Source organism: Monodon monoceros, unplaced genomic scaffold, assembly GCF_005190385.1.
Source record: "Monodon monoceros isolate NGI ecotype Baffin Bay Population unplaced genomic scaffold, NGI_Narwhal_1 Super_Scaffold_13, whole genome shotgun sequence".
NCBI classification, from domain to species: domain Eukaryota; kingdom Metazoa; phylum Chordata; class Mammalia; order Artiodactyla; family Monodontidae; genus Monodon; species Monodon monoceros.
Window position 1 is genome coordinate 42,603,253 of NW_021703769.1, and position 24,156 is coordinate 42,627,408.

Sequence of the window (24,156 nt, forward strand, 5' to 3'; positions counted from 1 at the left end):
AACCACAATGAGATATCATCTCACGCTTGTCAGAACGGCTACTATCAAAAAGACAAGAGAGAAGTGTTGGCAAGGAGGCGGAGAAAAGGGAACCTTTGTGCACTGTTGGTGGGAATATAAATTGCAGCAGCCACTGTGGAAAATGATCTGGAGGTTCCTTAAAAAATAGAAAATAGAACTACCGTATGATCTAGAAATCCTACTTCTGGGAATATAGCCAAAGGAAATGGAATCACTAATTAGAAAAGATACATGCACCCCAATGTCCATAGCAGTATTATTTACAGTAGCCAAGATATGGAAGCAACCTCAGTGTCCATTGCTGGATGAATGGATGAAAAAATGTGAAATATTATTCAGCCATAAAAAAAGAATGAAATCTTGCCATTTGCGACAACATGGATAGACCTAGAGGGCAGTATGCTAAGTGAAAAAAGTCAGACGGAGAAAGACAAATACTATATGATCACACATGTAGAATCTAGAAAACGGAAGTCATAGAAACAGAGATCAGACTGGTGGTTTCCAGAGGTAAGGCATGGGGGGGGGGGGGGGTGAAACAGATCAAAAGGTACAGACTTCCAGTTATAAAATAAAAGCCCTGGGTACGTAACGTACAGCATGGTGGCCATAGTTAATAATATTGTACTGTACATTTGAAAGTTGCTAAGAGAGTAGATATCACAAGAAAAAACATTCTGTAACTATGTACGGTGAGAGATGTTAACTAGACTTACCAGTGATCACCTCACAACATATACAAATGTGGAATCATTATGTTGTACACCTAAACTGATACAATGTTATATGTCAATTGTACCTCAGTTAAGAAAAGAACAGTTCAAGACATGATGTCTTGCCTGGGGAAGCTGTTGCCATTCTGCATGAGGTGGCATAACGGCAGCAGGCAAACCCTGGGGGGTATTTCAAGTGAAGTCCTTCTCGAAGCTCCTCCAGGGGTCTCACAACTCTGTCTTCTGGAAAAGTGTTGCTTCTTAAAGGACTTTGCTCCCACCAGGGCCTGATCTTCACAGGTGCTTGTCACCTCGAGCAGTTCCCTAGATCAGCAAGGCTGCCCCTTCAACCACTCCATTTATATCACCCTTAAGACTCGTCCATCTCCTCCAGGAGGGCAGGGAAGATAGACCCCAACTCCACACAACACCCCCTCAGAACTGGACCCCAGAAGTCCAGGCTGGGTCTCCCAGTGGGACGCCTCAGTGAGTCACCTAAGACACAGAGCTCCCGGCACATTTTCTATTTTCTCAAGATACTTAACCCCGTGAAGACAAAGGGGAAGTAGGTTGAACTATTCTGAGTATCGAGAGGGTACATTTCATATAGGGAGTAAAAATCAGTTTAATTCCATTATTTTCTAATTTATGTTGATCCAAGCCTCTCCACCATCATTCAGCTTAAGCTGCAATTTAATTTAGATTTTAAATTCCTTATTAAAATACCCTTCTAAGAAGCACCCTAAGACAAAATAAAGCACGTTCCTGCAGTTGGGTCCGCAATGTCAGGCCAGCTCACGCACACGGGTGTGGGAGTGCAAACAGCTGGACACCGTGGGGTTGTCATCCAGACGGGGCAGCTGTTCTGAGTGAGGGCGGGAAGGTGGGGTGCGGGAAACACGGGCAGGGCATGTGGGTGGGAGCCTCTTGCTCATGCATATGCATCACTCACGTGTTGGGATGTGCACGTGTGGCTGTTTTTAAAAAACAAGAGCCTACTTCATTATCACAAAGACACTCAGTCAATGACTTGCATATTCTGCTCAGCTCAGAAACATTCCATGACTTATTTGGGAATCTCTTGGGAAAAGTCCAGTTGTTTATTTTTTCAGATGTGATATCACCAACCTATAAACAGACCAAATCAATGTTCACTTCTGCCTTCATGCATTTTTTGATTCCTTGCCTCTGGAGTCCATTAAGTATCTAAACTGTAAGGTATCATGGAAGGAAGGGGCTGGGAGGCCCACCAAGGCGGGGGTGCTTGGTGGAGGGGAGCTGGTTTTCATGTCCTTGTCAAGTAGAGCCTGGAGCTTTAGTGCTGACGTGGCTAAGCATCTTCCTGCTCTGTCCTTTCCTGCTGTGTCGCATGCAGGCCTCTGCCCCCTACCCCAGTACTGACACTTCAGGCAAACCACCGGGCAGAGGACAGCTGGCTCCAGTTTCCAGTGTTTGCATCCTGGTGGCCTCCCTCCAGCGCTCTAGGGTTGTGATTGTGGCAACGCCCCAATCCAGACTGGGTCAGGACACCCAGGAGGGGGTGGGGACTCCCCATGTGGCTGTCCTGCAGGCTTAGCGCTTCTCAGGTTGTACACTTGCATCCCTCTCCTGGGCCTGCCCGCTCCAAGGTCAGGGATCTGTGTCCACAGGCCTAACATGTGGGCTTATTCAGCAGTCACGTCACTCTGGACCCGCTGCAGCCCTGGGAGGGGTCTGTCCAGTCTTTGTCTGGCCCGTGACCCACTTCCGACTGTCCTGGATTAAAGCCAGATCCTTGCTGAACACACTGCAACCTGGAGCTCGGCGCTCGCTCCAGACCCCACGGCCACCGGAGGTGATGAGCCCGGATCCTCACCCGGCAGTGCCGCGAGTCACAGTCGAGGGGGCTCTGCCCTGCCAGACCCCAGAACAGCCTGGGCCACCACAGGGCCAGTCCCGGACAGGGGACGCCAGGAGGGCCCGACGGGGGCTTCTGTGTGTCCGTCTGCTGTTGTCTCCCCAAGATGTACCGACAGGATTTAATCCTGCCATCACATGTCACCCACTTGGGCAGGTTTTTGTTTATACTTTGGTGAACAGGGACCTCAGGTGCCTGACACCCGGGGTGGAGGGACACGGCTGGCGCTCACCGAGAGGAATCAGAGGAGCAGAAACCCTGGAAAACCCTTTATTTCAAGTGGAACACATGAGGTTCAGCTTATTCCGTGAGCAGTGCATATGCCACAGGAACGGCTGCGGGCCTGGGACACATAGCCTCCTGTGCACAGCTCAGCCAGCATCCTGCGAGCCTGCGGGGACGGGCCGTGAGAGGGCGCATCTGGGGCTCCAGCCCGACTGACACCGCTTGGCTGCAAATGGCTCAGGGCAGCGATACATCCACTGGGCTCAGAACACAGCTGCTACACGAGCACGCAGCACCACACAGACATCACTCACAGACACAGATATCTCACAGCAGCTCACGCTCACGTTTAGACCGCTTCGAGAAGCCAGGGCACACGGGCCACAAAGAGGCATTTCCTCCAGCCCCTCTTTCCAGTCTCAGCGCCAACCCGCCAGCTAACCCTGAGCCACCCGAGGACCCAAGGAAGCAGCTTCTGGATGACGTCACAGTCTACACCCACAGAGGAGATGCCTGGCCCACCAGCCCAGGGGGCTCCCGCTGGGGGCAGCGGGACAAAACAAGACTCCCGTCACCGGACATGTGTCACAGCCGCCCCAGCCCTGCGATGGGACAGTGGGGACAGCGGCTGTGCCACCCTGGCCTCAGCCTGTGCCCCTTACCCTGTCTGGTCACTGGCCACCGGGAAACAAGTCCTGGGCCGTGTTCCAGCACGTCCAGGGGCCGGTCTGTGAGGTCACGGGGAGGAGGGTCTCAGCCTGTGCCATGACCCCCTCCCCGCACACTGGGGGTCCCAAAGGGGCCTGTTCTCGCAGAGACAGTGCTTCTACGGGGATGGCTGGCAGCTGGGCTGCTACAAGGTGGGGCTCTTCTGTCGGCTCAGGGAGTCGATGTAATGAAAAGTGGCCCCCAGAGCCCAGCTGGTCTCCACGTTGTCAATCTTCCGGGTCAACTTGAAAAGACAAGGGGTGGGGGGGTGGAAGGGAGCACGTGCGTGTGAAAGGCGGGCATGTGCTCGCGATGGGTGGGGGCTGGGGGCACCGGGGGAGTCCCCACCTTCAGCACTTTGTCCCCCGGGAAGCCGAGTCCGTGGAGCAGCGAGCTGACGTAGGTGAGATCCAGGCACAGGAAGGGGCTGCGCGGCGGCTGGGTCTCCGCCGTCCGGCACGCTGAGGGGAAAAGGGCTCCTGGGTGGGGGAACGTGGAGGCGGGGCAGTGCGAGCAGCCAGACTCCACCCCCCTGGGGCACCCACCCCCCCGGGGCACCCGCCCCCCCACCGCCAGGCCCTGTGCCACCTGGGGCCTCACTGCTGGTCAGAGCACAGCACAGGCAGGGACTTGAGGCCAACCCAGTGCCCACTGCCTGCCTCCAGGCCCCATCTCTGCACCGTGACCCCCGACACCTCTCCTAGGCGTGGACCTGGGGCTTCTGGGGACTGGAAGCACCCACCAAGCTGGCACAGAACACCCCACCCCTGTTCACGACGGGGACGGACAAACCAACCCACAGCCTCTGCTCGGAACCTTTTCTGGCTGGTGTCTGGGAGACAAACCCAGAGGTGATGAGAACGATTTTAAAAAAGCCTTTTCTGACGGGAGGGAGAGAAGGTCTTTCTATGGAGAAACATACAGCGTTTAACCCCTTTGACCCGCAACTGGGAAAGGCAACCAAAGAGCAGAATCTACAAGCAGCCCGTACACCCGGCCATGGAGGAGTGGGGGGAGTGGCAGCCACCGGGCACACCCCGGGGGACAGCTCTCCGTCCCCCACACTGGACTCTGCGGTGCAGGGGTCCCTGGCAATTGTGAATCTGCTGGGACACTTTGGGGAGTTGAGGTCACCTGAGTCACAGAGAAAGAGTCAGAAAAAGTGAAATCAAGGGAGTCTGTTCCTCACAACACTGGGACTAGAAACGCCTGCCTCCACTGCCCAGGCCACACAGGGCGCGGTGGGCCTGCGGTCTGAGCTAGCTCAGCGGCCCCTACACACTCTCACACCCCCGAAGGCTCGTCCGGGTGACAGTCAGGGGCCGACCAGGAGCTCTGGGGCCAGCGCCTGCCTCATGCCTGGGCCAGCGTCCTGCCTCCAGGCCACTCACCGTACTTGGCCGCAGTCTCAAAGTCTCCGACCACAAGGCTGCCTCCCTTCTCTGCATCTGTGGAGGAAACGGGGCACCCAGTCTGCACCAGCGCCGTGGAGCCTAGACGGCACTGAGGCCCCCGGGTCCGCGCCTGGGGTACCCTGGGGGTGGGGGGTCAGATGCAGGCGGCCGCACGTCTGGGCATCGGCGTGCAGACGAGGGTGCCCTGGCTCCAGCTACAGGGAACCTGCAGACCAGGCGGCCGAGGGGCAGCTGCTGGGGTGCCCCAGAGTGAGGGGCCTGGGCCTAGGTGAGGGGTGAGAGGTCACCTTCCGCCTGGACCGGCTGGCTGCCATCCACACTGGGCCCGAGAGTGTAGCCCAGTGGGGCCCAGCGAGCCGGAACCTGACGGCTTCGGTCTCTCCAGGGCGGCTTTCTGTGGACATTAACGTTCTCACCCTTGCCACGGGCAACACGTTCTAATATCCTCAATCTATTTCATCAAAACACATGTCCGGTCACGACCCACTGAAGTGACCTCACAACCCTCTCAAGGGCTTCCAGTTGGTCTGACCAGCACCGGTCCCAGACTCACGATACCGTCTTCTGTCCTGACGGCACCGCGGGCTGGGGAGGGGTCAGGGTGATACCCCCAGGCTCCTGAGGGCAATCTGAGGGGTGGGCTGAGCCCTCCTGCTGGCCTGGGTGCCAGCGGCTGACGGTTTGAGAATCACACAGGTGAAAGGAGAATAAACCAACAGCGAGGAAGCCTTCCTGCACTGAGCGGCTCAGAGAACTGACTTATTTATAAAAAGGGGGCCTATTACTCTCTACTCAGTGACACGTCCCCCGCCCTCCCTCTATTTCTATCACCCTGATGTGACTGACGGGCCCTCCACCCGGGGACCCACACCCAAGTCCCTGCACGGCCCAACCGAGCCCCACCCTTACCTATGAGGCCCACATTTGCGGCAAGGTCATAATAGTAGGAAAAGGCATAAAAATCCACGTCCTTCACTTCCTCCGTCCTGTGCACTTTGTTTCGGAGGATCTCAGACACTCGGCGGGCGCACAGCTGGTAAAGGCTCCCCGCTGGAGCGAAGGGAGAGCAGACTCAGCGGTCAGTGGGCTCTGGGCGCCTGACCACATAGCCCAGGGTGACTGCGGCCTGGGGGTGCTCACCAGCAGCTTTTCAGGGGCCACGTGCTGCGGCCAGCTCAAGGGGAGAAACTGTGAGCACAAAAGGTGGCCCGAGAGAGTGTGGCCCGACCCTGAAGGTCACGCGCCTCCAGCTGGGCGCCTCCAGCTGCCGTGACGCAGCCCAGTGGGTCCACCCCACGCTCACCCTGCCAGCCCTGTGCTGAGCTCGAGTGTGCACTGTCCCACCCCATCTCACCAGCCGCCTGGGTGGGGCCTGCACCTCCCTCCTGTCACAGATGAGGAAGCTGGGGCCTACAGGCAGCGTGCCAAGCTCACAGGGCTGGTCACTGACTCCTTGCTCAGAAGGAGAGCGACAACACAAGACTGAGTCAGTGGACATGGATGCCCACAGCCCACACCTGGACCCAGGTCTGAGCTTGCCCCAGCCCTGCTCCACGTCTGACGGCAGCTCCATTTAGCTCTCCCAGGGCCCTGGGAGCTGCATCCTTGCACTTGGGACCTCATCTCCCTGCACTCTCCCTCGTCTGACCCGTCACACCACCTCTTCCATGTTCCTTAAACCTAGCAGCCGCCTCTGGTCCTTTGCATGTGCTGCTCCCTCGGCTTGGCGCTCACTTCCCATTTCTTCACGTCTTGTCTCAGGTATCACCCCATAAGGCCTTCCCTGGTTGTCTTTAGACCGCGATCTCCCCCGGTACCCACAGCCCCCTTCCGTTTATCACTGGATAGTAAGGAACATGCATTTGTTCTCCACCCTGGGTTCCTGGCACAGAGATTGTGAAGCCTTGTAAGACCCTGAGTGGTGAGAGTGAGAGAGGCGTTCTGTGATTCGTAATGAGCCCCTTTCAATCCACCTGGGTTGTGCTAATGAGGTGACTCCGGGTGGGTCCTGATGGCTTCAGGATCGGAGCTGGTGATTAGAGGGCTGCAACTTTCAGCCCCACCCCTAAGGGAGTGGGCGGGGGGCTGGGGATTAAGTCAGTCACCAGCAGCCACTGAGTTAGTCAGTCCCTCCGCCATGAGCCTTGTACAAACCCTACACGATGGGGCTCAGAGAGCTTCCGGGTTGGAGACACATGCAGGTGCTGCTCCCAGGGAGAGGATGCTCCCGGGGGTAGGGTGCTCCCAGGGAGAGGGGGTTGCTCCCGGGAAGGGGGGCTCCCGGGGAGAGGGGGGCTCCGGGCGCCCTCCTGACACGCCTGCCCTGTGCCTCTCTCCCATTTCACTGTTGCTCAGCTGTGTCCTTGATAAGAAACCAGTGACAGGAACATGTTCCCTGAGCTCTGTGAGTGCTTCCAGCAAATTATCAAATTTGAGGAGGAGGCCGTGGGAACCCCTGATTTGTCAGAAGAATGGGAGGCCCAGCACTTGCAAAGGTCGGGGAGGGCCTCATCTGATGGGGGCTGCACTGACTCTGGAAGTCAGTGTCGGAACGAAGTGAATCGCAGGACACCCTGCTGCTGCCAGAGGACTGGCCGCTGTGGGAAAACCCCCCACGTTTGGCGTCAGAAGTGCTGTGGGTAGCAACAGCCCTGTCACCAGAGGCAAACCTCACGCCCACGTGCCCAGCTTGGACACAACGCTTCAGCATCTCTTTTAGAAGAAACTCAGAGCACAGAGCCGCGGGACCCTGTGGGTGAGACAGGCCTGGGGCTCTGTGGCCTCTCCCGCCCTCGCCGGAGCACAGGCGGCGGGTGTGGGAGGAGAAGCCATTTCCCACAGAGCTGCCAGGCCCACAGCCACGCCTGGCTGTCTGCTCGAAGCCGAGGGATGTCCAGATCCTCCCTCACTGGAGGCTTGCCGGGAAATCGGGTCCCTGGAAGAGCGGCAGACAAGGGAGCCCTGTGCAGGGACCCCGAGGGAGCCGGGGGTTCCAGAACCATACCCGGCTTATGGGCAAGTACACACTTGTCTGAGACGGAGGCTGGATGGTCCCCCTGCTTCTCTGAGGTGTCCGGAGGGAAGGGGCTGCCGTCGACCCTCACGAGCCACCCACGGAGGATAAACGTGCCGTACCTGCCTCCTGTCCTGACACCCTGTACGTTACTTCAGCGTGCTCCCACTCTCCTCTGAAACCGGGAGACAAACAAGGGCTGGCCAACTCTGTTCCATCCTCAGCTGAAAGAGAGAGAGACAGAGGCGGATAAAGAGCACTGACCACGGTGGGGTGAGGGCAGGCCTGGAGCTGAGACGGGGCCCGCTGAGGGGAGGCCGACAGCACTGAGTGTCTCAGGTCAGCACCGAGGGCCTCGGAGGGTCAAGGGAACACGCTTCCTTTTTGCCGCGGGATGGACTTGCGGAAGCGTCCCGAGTCAGCTTCGGGAGGCGGAAGCCCCAGCAGAGCCACTCCCAGCTCACGGCCACAGAGGGGCTTCGGGGTTCCAGGCGACGCTCATGACGACCCCAGTGGCTCCCCGTGGGGCAGCCTCCAGGGCCCCAGGACGCCAGCCCTCGGGGACACGCCTCCTGGCGTCCTGCCGAGTGGGTCCCTGTGCCCGCTTGATTCTGGCCTGGGCCCACCTGCACCAGCGGAACGTTCAGGACACAAGGCCGTGGGGCTTCAGGAGGCTTTCCTTCCTCCGAGCCGCCAGGGAGAACTGCAGGCTGCTCTTCGGGGTAGAGGCCAGACACACGCCCAAAATGCCACCTCACAGGACCCCGGGGACCCCAGCAAAGGGACCGCCGAGTGGATGCCTGTGCAATCCTGAGATAAGACGACTGCTGTTTGCAACTACTCAGGGCAGTGGGTGGTCTGCTGAGTGACAACGGCTCACACGGTGGGAGACGCCTCCCTGGGGCAGCGAGGGGTCTGCACCCCTTCTGGCTGCTGTCACAGCCCCACATGAAGACACACAGCTCCCCGCCGCTCTGCCGGGTTGGGGTGCAGGAGGGACAGGACCCTGAGGCCGGCACAGACGGGCAGGTAGGTGCCTGCCATCCTCCACTGGCTAACAAGTGTTTTCTGGCCCAGAGTGTGGTCGTGGGTGTTTCTGAGACGTGGACACGTTTTTGGTTTGCAAAAAAGGGGCCACTGTTACGAGGTTAAACAGCAGGATGTGCGTGGAAAACAATTCCAGTGGAACATTCCCGCTCTGTCAGAACAGCCAGGCCCTGGAAGAGGCGGCGGAAGTGCTGGGCCGGGGGTGTGCGTGGCCAAGAACATGCTTGGGCTTGCGCATGTCTGACCGAGGCCTTCGAGGGGACAGGCCGAGGCAGCCTCAGAGCAGGGCCCCCGCTCGCCTCGGGCATGTGGTCCCCTGAACGTCCCAGGGGCTCGAGCGCCCGCCACCAACGCCTGGCTTGTCCCAAGCCAAGCACGTCAGGGCAGGATGGTGCAGAGAGGGCCTGGGAACAGACACAGGCTTCGTCCCCAAATGCCACGTCTGGAGGAAGGCAGAGCCCATTCCAAGTCCCCTCGAGAGCAGAAGAACACAGGGGACATCCTCAGGAGCCAGAACCTCCCCTGAAGCCCCCCTCGGAGCCCCCCCACCGTGCGCCCAGTGGTAAATCCTTACAAACAAGCCAACTCCGATCACACCCAGTTCCTTGGGTTCCTAAGAACCCCCTGCAACTCGGTGATTCAGAAACCGCTTCACTAGCATCTTTCTTTAAAAGTAACTGAGAAGGTCTTCAGGGGCCCACCAACAAGGTCTGGGGGGTGCCCTCTAGGGCTCCCGAGTCCTGCTGGCCGGGAGGGCTCTGAACACTGCACCCCACTCACCAGGCTTTCCCTCCTCGCCGCCTAGAACCGCCAGCCGCGCCGACATCAAGCCGAGCCCCAGGTAGCTGCGGAGAGAGAACCCAGGTGAGCGGAGGCCTCCCTCAACTCCGCCTGCAGCACGTTCACCAGCCTGGATCCAAAATGTGGGGGGAAGGAGGAAACCAGGGGCAAGGCAGCAGCTTCCTGCTTCTTCCAGGAGCTCCCTCAGTGGGGTTCAGGGCATCCAGCTCCTCAGCTCGACAGGGAAGGCTCTTACTTGGTGGGAGCTCGTCCAGGAGCTGTGGACACCGGCAAGGGCGACACACAGGTCCCCAGCTTTATGGTGTGGACGGGCCTCATGGAAAGAACCTATTAAAGGCACCACGTGGCAAAAAAGACGGCCCAGAAACTTCCTGCACCATCTGTGGACCCTTCCCCACTTTCCCAAAAACCTCTTCCAAGGCAGAAGAGAATAAGTACAAAAGAAGAAATGTAATCTTACTACAGGTGAATTAAAAAAGGAAGAGGAGGAGGAAGAAGAGGAAGAAAGAAGGAGGGAGGGAGGGAGGGAGGGAGAGGCTGCAGGGGGGTCCACAGCAGGGATTTTGGGACCAAGTCTATGGCCCAGCACTCTGGTCGCTCCCCAGGTGGGAGGCGGAGGCTGGGGGAGGCCTGCAGTGCTAAGCTGAGCCACATGCCTGGACAGTGGACCTCTCCACGCTCAGTCCTGAAAACAAACCTGTAGGAGTAGAGCCTGTAGGTCCTATTAAACATCTGGAGGGACGTGAGGAAGCCGGGCGGGGAGGTCTGAAGGGTGCCCTGGGGAAGAACACAAGGGTTAAAGCACCTTTCCTGCTGGCCTTTATAAAAAATTGTCCCCCACTCCCTCAATTCATTTGAAAGAACAGGGATATTCACAGATGTATTCAATTAAATTAGCCTTTCATCAAATCACATGCTGTGAAACAGCTTGGAGCAAGCAGTGAAACACTTTGTCTTTTCTCTCTTTTTTTTTTTTTTGGCTGCACCAAGAGGCCTGTGGGATCCTAGTTCCCCGACCAGGGACTGAACCCACACCCCTTCCAGTAGAAGCGTGGAGTCTTAACCACTGGACTGCCAGGGAAGTCCCGTGTCTTTCCTCCCTGTGAGTAACATTTACCCATTCTGGGAAATACGGCCCAACCAGAAGAGTTATGCGTAAATTTAAGGCTATTCCATTAATGCTAAGTTTTATATTTATATATTTATTTTTTTGGCCATGCCACGCGGCATGCGGGATCTTAGTTCCCAAACCAGGCATCGAATCCATGCCCCTTGCACTGGAAGCGCAGAGTTTTAACCACTGGACCGCCAGGGAAGTCCCAAGGCTCTTCCATTAAAACTAAAAATAATAGTAATAATTTAAAAAGTGGCAGATGAGGGAAGTACTTTTTAAAAACAGCACGCAGTCTCAACTGGAAACGTTTTCGTGTCGCTTAGAGCAGCGGTCCCCAGCCTTGTTGGCACCAGGGACTGGTTTCGTGGAAGACAAGTTTCCCACGGACAGGGAGATGGTTCAGGCAGTAATGTGAGCGATGGCGGGCGGCAGATGAAGCTTCGCTTGCTGCCCGCCGCTCACCTCCTGCTGTGAAGCCCGGTCCTATCACTCCGCAGCCTGGGGGTTGGGGACCCCTGCCTTAGAACATCCGTCCTGAAAAGGCCTGAGGCTCTGTCCCATCTGAGTCAGACCCCGGCCCCTCCCTGGAAGCCCTTGCGGGAGGTGGGGAAGAACCCACCCCACACCCTCTGCCCCAAGGTCTCCAGGTAGTATCTAGTTTATCACCCTGCTGAAGACCAGATTCCTATTTTCTTTTTTCCAGGCAGAGTTAAAATCAAACTAAGAAGCATTCACTGCGGGTGATCTGACCCTCAGGAGAGAAGCTGAGTGCACAGACCTCCCCCGGGGCTGAGGCTCCCCCATGGGGCAGGTGGCCTTGGGGGCGGCGGCAGGTTACCTCGAATCTTGGGAGGAAGGTGATCTGGGTGGACCCTCCGCCCAGGTCCAGCATGCCCACGTTGCTCCTCCCGGGGGTCTTCAGACTGCCTGCAGCACCGAGAGTAAAATCCACACAGCAGTGCCCGTTAGTAAACAGAACAGCAGAAAAGGGGAGGTTACAAGCCAGGCCCTTCCGTGGAAAGAGAACAAGACAGACAGAAGCTGTGGCCACTTGAAAATGTCCATGAGCATTTGGGGGGCATGAAGGACAGCTGCCCCTGTGGTGGCTTTCATCTGAACGAAGGACAACCTGTGCTCCTGGGGCCTGGGCTCCTGATCTGTCATCTGACATGGCTCCCCATCCCCGGGGCGGCAACTCCTACAGGAAACTTCCTTCTTTCTCATCCATCTGTCAGACACACTGATCTTGTCCATAATTACAACAAAGGGACAAAAATCCACATCCTGAGAGTAATCTAAGAAAAATGACTCCTTGCCACCTGTTCCCTGTTCTACCTACAGCAGGACTTCAATTATAAGGTGATCAGCATTCGCGTCATATCCAATATTGACTAGTGTGACTCAGGGCTTCTCTCAGGAATGAGGACGGTGGCCTGGGGACGCCGCCGTGGGAGCAGAGGCAGAGCTGAGCCTTTGGAGAAGGACCCCCTGCATCTCCAGCATCAAGCTCAGTGCCCGCCCCACCCATCCCAACACCCTGCTTCGGGTCAGCAACCCGAAGGGGTTATTTTAGAGTGGAAATGAGGCCCCTGCTCTAAAGACCTGTGTCTGTGAACTGCTGGCTTTATGATGAAGGGAACCCACCTGTTAGGAAGTTCACGGTGATCCACGCGGAAACACCTGCAAGAGAGGGTCACAAACAGCATCTGAATCACCTGAGATGCTGTAAACAGCAATGGGGACTCGTGACAGCTTTCCGATTTCAGGAGCACAGGGAGGCCACTTCCTCACTCCTCTCATCCTCCAGATCAGCTACAGAAACGGGCATCACTCATAGAACCATCCAGCTGCTTCTGGCAGACTGCTCTAGAAGACACCACGCTAAAAATCAGCGTGCTCAGCCGAATTGTCACATCTCTTGGTCACACTCTTTATCAACTGCCTCTTTCTGGAAGAGGTGGGATGAGAAACAAATGTTCCCTTTCCCTCCGCCCAAACAAACTCTTAAGGTCATGTTTAAAGTCAGGAGCTGGTAAGGAACCTTATGAAGTGACTCTCCCTTAGAATTAACGCATCAGCAACTGGGGATTCTCTCTAAATGTCCTTAAAACAGAGAAGATGGGATTTCCCTGGTGGCGCAGTGGTTAAGAATCCACCTGCCAATGCAGGGGACACAGGTTCGAGCCCTGGTCCGGGAAGATCCCACATGCCGTGGAGTAACTAAGCCCGTGTGCCACAACTACTGAGCCTGCCCTATAGAGCCCGTGAGCCACAACTACTGAGCCTGCACTATAGAGCCCGTGTGCCAAAACTATTGAGCCTGTGCTCTAGAGCCCGTGAGCCACTACTACTGAGCCTGCACACCACAACTACTGAAGCCTGTGCGCCTAGAGCCCATGCTCCACAACAAGAGAAGCCACTGCAGTGAGAAGCCCGCGCACTGCAATGAAGAGTAGCCCCCACTCACCGCAACGAGAGAAAGCCCACGCGCAGCAAAGAAGACCCAACACAGCCAAATTAATTAATTAATTAAGTTAAAAATAAATCAGAAAAGATGATTTGTTTTCAGAAACGCGATATATGCCAGGCTTGGAGCCAGTCACGAGGAGAATGTCTCTATCACTGGCCCCAAGAATACAGTGCTCTGAGACGGTCAGACTGCGGACTGGGGTGGGACCGGCACTTTGGTGTCTGTGCCTCCAAGCAGGGAAGGCTCCCAGCGCACTGCTGACAGCAGCCCCGCACGCAGCCCGCCTCGAGGGGCAGACTCATGGCACATGGCGCTTCAGGCGGCTACCTTCATCCGTCCCGTTCATGATGGAGACACAGTCGTCCCCTACGAGGAACGGCGACGCCTCAAACACTTCTTTCACCTAAATGTAAAGAGAGACAAGCCTTTATCGTTTAGGATCTAAACTCACAGTCCCAATCACTGCCCTGCTTTAGGACAGGACACGAGCGGTGGGAAGCCCCACAAGGCGGATCCCAGCCCTGGGCCGCCACGTGGCCTGGTGGGCACGTTCCTGGGAGAGGACCTGGCACAGGGGAAGCGAAAGCGGTGAGCAACTGTGTTTGGCTTTATTTCCTTCTCCATTTTTTTTTTTTTTTTTTTTAGCAATTATTGATACATAGAAACTTCAGTACGTCCGCACTTGTGTCCCACAATCCAACTTGAGCATGTGAAGGTATTCAGTAGTTTTTATAAGGGACCTTGACAAACCTGCAACAATCTGTCATTTAGCAGCTAACAGGTTCAGAAACAGTGCAGAGGAGGACTACTTTGCTGAGAACACTTTCCCTGATTCCTGATGGTAAGAACCCTGCAAGCACATGTCAAAGACAGGCTCCAGAGCCACCTGCAGGGAGGTACAGGGCTTGCGCAGACACAAAGGGGCCTCCTCAGCAGTCACATCGGAACATCAGACCAAGAGCGGAGCCTGCACTTCCCACGAGGACGGCTGGCTTGAGCCGAAATGTCAAGAATTCAGGTCCCACAGCCTTAGACACTCGGCAAGTTCTTGGATGGAAGTAAGCCCTTCAAAAACACAATATATTTTTAACACCAACTTGTTCTTTTTATAAAACAGATTCATTCTAGAAAACATGAATAGCTTTAAACATCCTGAGAAAGAAAGCATCATTCATCCACAACCCCTCCACCGAAAGCGACACTGCTAACATTTCGACATGCTTCCCTCCTTGGGGAGCTTCTCCGTGGCCTGTCTGCCTGCTTGGACGCGGGCTGATGTTCCATGTTTTCAGTTATCTCAAGTCACCCGCCCCGGGGTAACTGGATGAGCTCACCTTTCGCAGTAACTTCTGAGCCTTTTCTCCTGGTAACAGACGTAAACCAGCTGTGGCCTTGAGGACCAAGGGGGTGGCCTTCCAGAATTCAAAGGGTATGTCCTGTTTAGCAATGTCCAGTAACTCCTGAATTCCCGGGGTGCTCTGTGAACATGGTGGGTAGAGCAGGGTTTGCACTCAGCGTGCAGGGGTCACAGGTGCTCCCCACCCTTTCGGTTTTATTAATTTATAAATGTATTTTTTCTAATTTTCCAAATCAGCAGAAACAGCGACTCAAGTGGTGCAGGCAGGAGCGTGGGGCGGACCCTAGGCAGCGGAGCGGGCCAGGGTTCTACGCGCCTGGCAGCCGGAACCCCGCCAGCCCTGCCACCAGCCCGAGCAGCCTCAGACGAGCTGCGACACCCCTGGACACCATGAGTGAATTCTGGGGTCCCTCACGGCACTAAAACCCGTGAAGAGCTACACCGAGGAATCACTTCACCTGCCGGAATGCTGAGCTCTCCATGCTGGACCAGGGCCCGTAGGGGGCGGGCCGGGCAGGGCGGGGGACGACTGCCGTGAAGCCTCGCCAGGCGTGTGGAGGGTACGATGCTGGGGGGGGGGTGTTTAGCAATGCCTGTGGGGGACACGTGTGCCTCTCACTCAGAAACCCCCCCAAGAGTTCACCCAGGCGACGCCCTGGCATGTGAGGGGAACGAAGTGCACATGAGATGACACAGAGCAGCCTTTCCCAAACCGTGAGGAGCGAAGGGTGGCGGGGGTCACCTACAGGCCCTCTGGAGGGGCTGGCTCTCCAAGTGCAACGTGCACACGCACGGCAGGACAGAGCACTCTACTTCCTGACGGGGCACAGTCTCCAAGGCACACTGCTCGGCCCCGGGAGCAAAGCGCATACAGCGTGAACGTGCTCCACTGTGTGTGTAAATAGAGGGGACGAGAACACAGAAGGACAGCGAGAAATCAGGGACACTGTCCTCCTGGAGGAAGTGGGAGGGGTTCGCTGTCCGCTGGGAAGCTGTACCAGTCACCCCACGTGAATGTGTGCTGCCTGCCTGAATGAGTAAGACTTAAAAAGCCCCATGAGGGGCTTCCCTGGGGGTGCAGTGGTTGGGAATCCGCCTGCCAAGGCAGGGGCCACGGGTTCAAGCCCTGATCTGGGAGGATCCCACATGCCGCGGAGCCACAACTACTGAGCCTGTGTTCTACAGCCCGCGCACCACAACTACTGAGCCCACGTGTCACAACTACTGAAGCCCGTGTGCCTAGAGCCTGTGCTCTGCAACGAGACGCCACCACAACGAGAAGGCCACACACCGCAATGAAGAGTAGCCCCCTCTCTCTGCAACTAGAGAAAGCGTACGTGCATCAATGAATAGCCAATGCAGCCAAAAATAAATAGATAAATAAATTTATAAAAATAAATAAAAAGCCCCATGAGTTTATTCCAAGATATATCATTTAATCAGGTTTAACCTCTAGAGTCACTCATTTCGATTTGTTTTCAATTTGTTTCTTAACCAAGTTACAGGAAAGCAAGGCCATGACCTCACTGTCTGGGATCAGGATGCATCTGTGGCAAGAATGCTGCGTCAGCTTCCGATTTAAGACGTGCTGGGGCCAAAGGAACCGACAGCTGCATGAGGGGCTGCTTTCGGGAGCCCCCTGGAACACAGGTGCCCTGTGTTCGTGCAGCTCAGAAGCGTAAACGCCACCAACTTACCAACGTCACCATTTGACGGTTCAGCTAAATTTCTTTTACACTTATTTGGTTCTGTGGATTTTGCATAATACATTTTTTTGACTTTAATTTTTTTAGTAAACATTTGTCATCTTCAATCAGAGAAACCGAAACAAAAAAAAGTAAAACTTTCAAATAATGCTTTTTCTAAGTTTGTAGCGTTTATGCTTTTAAATCACACCGTAACTTCTGGGCGGCATGCGGGCCAGCTGGGGGATATATGTGGTGTGTGTGTGTGGTGTATATGTATGTGTGTGCTGTGCATGTGTGGTGTGGTGTGTATGTGGCGTGGCTGTGTATATACGTGTGGCTGTGTGTATGTGTGTATATGTGTGTGATGTATGTGGTGTATGTGTGTGTGCTCTGTATGTGGTGTGGTGTGTGTGGTTCTGCGTGTGGTGTGTATGTGTATACATGTGCAGTGTGTGTGGTGTGGTGTGTAGTATGTGGGGTGGTGGTGGGACCTCCCACGGGTGCCAGTGTCCTCCATAGACTGTCCTACGCAGTGAAATGTCCCAGGTCAGCACAGCAGAGACGCTGCTCTGGGAGGACGGCTCTGCATCTGAGAGAAAGAGAGTCACTTTAACAAATCGACAGAAGGCAAATTTGATGAGCAAAGAGAGACGAGAGAACACTGTTACCTTATCAACGTCATCAGCATAAGCAGAAAGACCTGGCTTCAGTGCTTTGAAGGTTTCATGGGTCAAGGTGGGAGTTTCTAAAGGAAAATCATGTTTTAGAACAGGTACAAGTGTGAATACAAACACAAATACATGAATCTATACAACTATGAGGAGCCACACTTTCCAGGCAGACTTCTGAAAACAGACCTTCATTGTTTCTCATCTAAACTCTGCCTCTTTAGTTTGGCTACACAATGAATATTCTACTTAATGTTTTGGCCAGAACTTTTCCTATTTAAAAAAAAAATCAACTTTATTGAGGTATAATTTAAATACCAAAAACTACCCATTTAAAATGTTAAATTTTAACATAGTTCATTCTTGCTGATTCAACAAATAGAGAAGCAGGGAATTCCCTGGTGGTCCCACGGTTAGGACTCTGTTCTTCCACTGAAGCGGGCATGGTTTGATTCCTGGTTGGGAATTAAGATCCTGCACGCAGCAGCGTGGCCAAAGAAACAAACAAACAAAAAAACAAACAAAAAAACCCAACAGAGGAGAAGGGCAAATGATTCCAAACTGCAAATGTGAAAATCATTTTCTTAATTCTAGATGGGACGCATTATACATTCTAATATTCTATTCTATACATTCTATTCTTTTTTTAAAAAAGAATATTTCAGCCTTCTTTTTAAAAATTGAGTGTTTTAGATTATTAGGGGTCTGGACTCATGTGCTTACAGCAAGGGAGAGTATTCCCAGGCACACCGAGGCCAAGGGGTGCTGTCCGAATGCAGACACATAGACCAAGAAGGAAAAATCAGCAACAAACTTGCTGTAAGGAGGTCTCTCCAAAGAAAACACGCCGGTTCATGGCTACTGAAGGATTACATGCCAACACACGTTGCCTTAAACTTAGCTTCAAAACCAATTTTGGAGGTAGGTTAAGTCCAGCATATAAATATTTAACTATTATAACAAGTTTAAAAATAAAGCAGATGAAAAGTAGATAAACGTGCCATGAGAGGTTTGAAGAGACCTACTAAAGGCATCTGGAACACCAGTTCAGTTAAACGCCCAGAAGGGTCAGTGCCGAAGCAGAGGGGAGGGACCCCAGCTGTGAACACCGACCCACAAGGGGTGGAGGGGGGACTGGGCGGCGCTGGGGGTCTCCCCAGGGGAGAAGCCCGCTGGTGAAGATGCCCAAACTCCACCCTCACTCCTCCTCAGCACCCCCCTGGGAAGCCAGGCCCACAGGCTCTGGTCCCAGCTTTACTCTCACTGAGGCCACTGCCATCTGTCACCCTTGTTGCCTGGCCCCACTGGGCAGTTCCGTGTTGGCCTGGACTCCGGGTCTTTGATCATGTACCTGACTTTCCTGGACTCCCCGCTCCCAGTGGTCTGAACCTGGGGCTACTTCCTTCCTTAAACTCACCCCTGGCCTAAGTCATGGTCCTAGCCACCCAACCTGCCTGGGACGCTGGGAGGGGACAGGCCACCCCAATGCCTTCTGGGATCTCAGCTGCCCTTAGGTGGTCACCAGATGCCAGTGCGAATGAGGACATCTGGGACTCCTGGGCAATGGCACTGGCGACAGGCTCCCGGGGGAGTCCCAGGCCGGGGATCCAGCCCACCCTGAGGGCCCATGCTTTGCTGTGTGACGGAGGACAGGGGGGCGCGGCCAGGGCTTACTAGCCGGTACCTCCAGGCTGCCGGCTGAACTGGAAGACGTGCACTCGGGTGCCAGTGCTCCCCGCGTCGAACATGATGCCGTAGAAGACCTCAGGCCCGCGGGTAGCTGTCCCCGGGGGACTGCGGGACTGCTGGCCCCTCCGGGCCCCCGTGGCCACCTCGGGGATGCCGAGGAAGGCCCGGGGGGCGGAGGCCCAGTGCCACTTGATGTAGGCGACGCAGGTGAACAGGCACACGAACAGCCCCAGCGGGTACGCCACCTTCGTCACCCTCAGGTTCCCACTGTTTGGTACTTTTCTCATTTCCTTGTCTGCTGAGGACTGTGCCACAGCGGCTGGTGGAATGGGAGGAGAGGCAGGAAAAACCCGTTAGGCTGCGAGGTTCTAGGGCAAGTCAGACATCCCTGCGCTAGGGACAAAAAGTTCCTTCAACCAGAACTTTGTCCACAGGTCTGCATTTTTCCTGTGGAGTCAGATGTTTCATTTGATCCTCAGAATGATTCTGGAAGGTGGAATCCCCATTTTGCAGAAGAGGGACTGAGGTTCGTAGAGACTAGACAACCCGTCCAAGGCTGTCGGTCCTGCAGGTGCTAACCTGGGCCATAGCCCCACAGCCCGAGCATCCCCTCTAGGTGCTGGTCCAGGCAAACGGCTCTAAACTCGCTGCTATTTTAAAAGCCACGTGGGCGTGGTGTCCCCAGACCTTTCAAGGTAACAGAGATGTATATGCAGTCCATTCTCTCCACTCTCCTTTTTTCTCCCATGTTGGTAACTTATATTTAAAGGTTTAAGATCCTGTCCCTTGGGGACTGCAGAGCCACAGACAGATCAGAGAAACGGCTCATTCTCCTGGGAGTTTCACAACAGATACCTCTTGTCATTCATATACATGTTCCTGCCGAGAAGGAAATAATGCCCATGTGCTTTCAAAGCGCAGAGCAAAATAAATCAATTCAGCACCCCTATTTTTGGTTCAATGCACCCTAAAATGGAGGCACTTGCTCAGCAGAGGCACTGGGCAGGAACCCAAGACTTCAGAGGACGAGAAGCGAGGCGCCTGGTTCTCGGGGCTCCCCCTACCCTTGGGGACGTCCACCATCTGTCCACCCTGGCTGTCAGTGTGGGAGGTGGAGTGGACCGTCCCAGGGGGAGGGAGACAGGCACGTGCCGGGTGGGAAGCAGGGCGAGTGTCTGTGGACCAGAGCCCTGGGGGTGTGTGGGCCTTGCTCAGGACACAGGGATGGTGGCGGGGAAGGAGGGCTGGAGGACAGCGTAAAGGCCCTCACAGGGGAGGGGGAGTGGGGGCCGGGCCTAGAAGCGTAGGGGACAGCCTGTGGTGGCCTCACGCCAACCCCAGGCTGTCTGGGGGTAGGAGAGACGGAACAGTGGCCTTTGGGGGGAATCCAGCCCTACAGCCACACCTGGATGCCCGCAGCCCCTGGAGCACTGTCGAAACCTTGGGCCAGCCCTGTGCCCCTGCCAGGGGAGAGGCCCTCCCAGAGGCTCACCATCCAAGCTCGGACGGGGCGGGGGGACAAGACAATGCACCCCTCCCTGAGCACAAGGGGCCTCAGGGAAGGCTCTCTCAGCAGCTCCCTCCCCAAGACTCGTCCTCCCCAGCCCCAGCTCAGGCCTCACTTCACTCTCAGAATAACATCATACCCCTGCCCAGGCCTGGCCCCCATCGGCCTCTGTGCTTAGTCTCTACCTCTCTTGGCCCCGCTCAGGTGGGCTGACCTGGTCCTCATCCCTAAGCCTCAGCTGACAAGCTGTCATCCCCACCTTCCCTGACCACCTCCACCCACTATGTGCTCCATGACCCCCCGCCCCCTCCTGACCAAGCACCGCCATTATCTGTGATGATGAGTCTGTGGGATTTGTTCCTGAAGGTCTGTGTCCCCTCAAGGCCGTCAGCCCCCGAGCGCAGGGACTTAGCCTGTTTTGCGCTGCTACAGCAGTCTGGAACACAGGCCTTTATCTAGGACAGCCTTAAATATTCTGGTTTTTTTTTTTTAAGCATACTATTTCTTTGGTCCTTTATCCACACCCCTGCAAAACCTACCCAAAATGCTATGCTCACTGCTGCTTTGAAACCTGCAGCCGGAGGCTCCTCCTTTGTGTTCCTTGGTGCTCTCCACTCTCATTCCCTGAGTAAGCTGCATGTGGAGTTGTTCATTTGTGTCTCCCTTCCCTCTGGTGAGATGGTGCCTCTCTGGAAGCAGGGACCAGCCCAGTCATCCTGATCTCCCACCCATGACACAAGGCCAGAGCCCAGCAGCTGCTCAGCCATCGCTTGCTGGTGACGAAAGCGAGCTGATGACATAGCAATTCACCAGGAGGCATGGATGATGCTTCAGGACCCATGTGATGGCCATGTGGGATGGGGCAGGAGACAGCAGTGACCAGGTTTGCTACAGGTCGAGTTTGAAAGATGACAGGTTTGGGGCTGGTGCTTGAGGAATCCATCCCCAGGCAGCCAGCTCTCACCCGGCAACAGGCCCTGTCAGAGGTCCCCTTTGGTTAGGTTATAGTAACCCAAAGTTTCCCACTGCTAAGTGATCATTTAACAAAAATGTATTTCTAGGGAAAGTTCTAAAGCTACTATTTCCAAGGATGATTAGTGAGGACACAAAAACAATACTAACATCTTACAACTCTGAAAGCGTTTTATAAAACCCTTTTACGTAGTCAAATTTTATCATGTCCTATGTTAGTCTAAGAAGCATAACATACATGATCAGACTAACAGGTAGTATATTAAATTTCGAGGCAAAGGTTGCTCTTCATTAAATTTGTCTACCTATTTAAAAAACACCCCTTTAAATATGCTAGTTCCTGTTACCAGAGGCCCACAGGCTGGCACTTATATACCACACGACATATGATGACTTACGTCCATACAACAGGACCAAGGCCCGGGAATGTCTGTAAACGGACTTGCCTGGGATCACAGAGCTGGCACGCGGCAAGGCAGAGGAGTTTCTGGCTTCTGTCTCCAAATCACATGTGCTTCATCACTTCACTTTCCCTATTCATATAAGACTACTTCAGATGACCGAAAAACACTCATGTGAAATTACATACACATAATCATTCAGGTTACACACCAAGTTCAGGGTGACATAAACAGAGGCCAAACTGAACATAACCCTGAGGGGGCACAGAGCCAGGAAGAGCCTGGCCCACAATCACCTCCATGGCCCTGAGGCCCGAGCCTAAAAGCCAGTTTCATTCCATGGGGTAAGGTGCTTGTCCAGAGCTAAGGAGGGGCAGATCACATTTCTGTGACACCACTAACACCACAGTGGCCCTCCCCAGAGGATCACCAAGGAAAACAATTTTAGATGAGTTTTGTTCTTTAAAGGAGAGTATAGAACAAAGCTGTAAGGAAAGGTAAGCCTGGAGGGAATGAGGAGTAGGCTGGGGGGTGGGGCAGGATGTAGGTGCACAAAGGCAAACAGAGGTTTGGCTGAGCTAACCTTGCTCTCAGCGGGCTCCTGGGGCGGGGGTGCCTCCCTCTGTCAGGGGGAGACGGGGTCAGAGAGGAGAATCTCGGTGTGGGGCTGTGGCAGTGATGTCCGGACGGGCCCCGCCCCATCCCCCTCCCCCGACTAGCTTTCTAGGAGCTGGGGATGGCAGCTCGGCTCTCGAAATACAAGTTCTATCCCAAGGTTAAAATACCCAAAAACGGCCGTGCGTGCAAATGACTGCCGCACATGCTTAAAACCTATACAAAATTAAAGCACATGAACAAATACTAAGTCTCCTGGTAGGTTTAAACGGGCTTTTCTCCCCTGCCTGTCCTGCCCCTATTGGATCTCCTGAGCCCAGCACAGAGCTGGGAGCGGGTCAGCAGACCCTGGATGAATGAATGAAGACAGCAGGGCTACAGGCTCCCTGGGGGTGGAGACTCCGACTGTCTTGCCCACCCGGTGCCAAAACACCGACCGCGCCCCTCACTGGTCAGCGGAGTCCTGGCTGCCAGTGACCCTGAGGCCGCCTCCAGGCGCTGCCGCTGAAGACCGGGTAGTTGCCAGGCGCTGGGTCTGAGCCCCGGAGGCCCCCGGCCCTGCTCCGCCCCGGCCCTTCTCCAGGGCGCAGCGCACAGTGCCCGAGAGGGCCCACGTGCATAGATATCCCGGGCCCGGCGGAACCCGCCGCTTACCCTGCAGGGCCCTGTGCCCCACCCACGGAGCGAGGTGCCAGTCCCGGGGGAGTGCGCGGGCCGCGGAGATCGCTTCCCCGCCCTCCCGCCCCACCGGCTTCAGCGTGGCCTCCACCCGCGGGCTGCGGGAGGAGGATCTGGAGGCGGGGCCCCGCCCACGTGCACCGCGCGTCAGCCCAGTGCGCAGGCGCGGTGGTGCGGCCCACTGCACAGGCGCCCTGACTCTTCCCGCCCGGGTCCGGTGGCGGTTCCCTCTATCCTGGAGCCTGGCCGGTGTTGTGGGGGAAGCGGGGTCTCGGCCTTGTGGCCCCCGCTCCTGGCCCCGCTTATAGGGTCCCCCGCGGCACGGCGGAGAGGGCCATCGTCGTCCCTGGCCGAGGAGTCAGTCCTGCAGCCTCACAACCTTGACCAGCTGAGGAAATTTTGGTTTTCCTTGGGCTCTCCCCCCGCCCCGCCCACCTAAAGGCTTTCTTTTCCCTTAAGGTAACGCACGATAGAAAATGCCACCACAACAGGACAGGCAGTGCCACCAAGCCCCTCCTGTACCTGACCCCCATTTTCTCGTCTCTTCCCGGAGGCCGCCAAGGTTGCCGGCTCCTACCTGGGTCGGTCGTCCATGCAGCCCCGTTTACTCGGTCCTGCCGGCAGGACGGCCCACATGTCCCCTCGGTCAATCTCCTCTCCTCAGCAGAAGGCAGCCCGGCTTCCAGCTTCCCTTGCTGTGGGTGTGTGCACGTGATGGCGTCTTGCCAATGGGGTGTGGGTGTGCCCCTTCGAGGCCTGGCCCTAGGAGAACCTTGGTGGTTCTTGAACCCGTCCCCACCCCTCCCCGTGGCCCGAGTTTGTTGTTGAGACAGGGACACCTGAGAGTGAGTGGGTGCCGACAGGTGGGATGTAGGGACAAAGTACTAGGCCAGGACTGGGCAAGGCGAGTGTGTCATCACTGCCAGCACCTGGTGGGACTCTGGCCTCGTTTATCAGGTTGCTTGGTGAACACTGGCTCTGTTTGGTCAGCTCCACCTTGGGCCCACAGTGCTACCGCTTCCTTATTCTGGGTGACTGAACTTTAGCCCGCTCACAAGGAATGAGCCCAAGCCAGTTAAGCTCCCATGAACTTTTACCCTGGCCTCATCAGGTGTGAAAACTGGAAGAGTGCCTTTTGCTGATACAGACGGTTAAAG

The 24,156-nt window shown here is 55.6% G+C and overlaps 1 protein-coding gene across 7 annotated transcripts; it reads right to left on the bottom strand.

The window, feature by feature from the left end:
- Positions 1 to 2,893: 2,893 nt before the first annotated feature.
- Positions 2,894 to 23,640, bottom strand: ENTPD6 (ectonucleoside triphosphate diphosphohydrolase 6). 7 transcript variants are annotated; one of them, XM_029222253.1, is made up of 15 exons: positions 22,976 to 23,093; positions 21,752 to 21,838; positions 18,822 to 19,145; positions 17,138 to 17,214; positions 14,759 to 14,902; positions 13,752 to 13,827; positions 12,599 to 12,634; positions 11,793 to 11,881; positions 10,538 to 10,617; positions 9,820 to 9,884; positions 8,115 to 8,216; positions 5,889 to 6,029; positions 4,956 to 5,012; positions 3,913 to 4,025; positions 2,894 to 3,808 (listed from the first exon to the last, which is right to left on the bottom strand). In XM_029222253.1, exons 3-15 carry the CDS (start codon positions 19,111 to 19,113, stop codon positions 3,710 to 3,712), a joined length of 1,371 nt encoding a protein of 456 aa, XP_029078086.1. In that variant the 5' UTR covers positions 19,114 to 19,145; positions 21,752 to 21,838; positions 22,976 to 23,093; the 3' UTR covers positions 2,894 to 3,709. The 7 variants fall into 7 exon arrangements, with proteins under 7 accessions (XP_029078086.1, XP_029078089.1, XP_029078088.1 ...); XM_029222251.1 differs by lacking the exon at positions 22,976 to 23,093 and adding an exon at positions 23,577 to 23,640 and having other exon boundaries at positions 3,805 to 4,025; XM_029222250.1 differs by having other exon boundaries at positions 3,805 to 4,025.
- Positions 23,641 to 24,156: the final 516 nt, after the last annotated feature.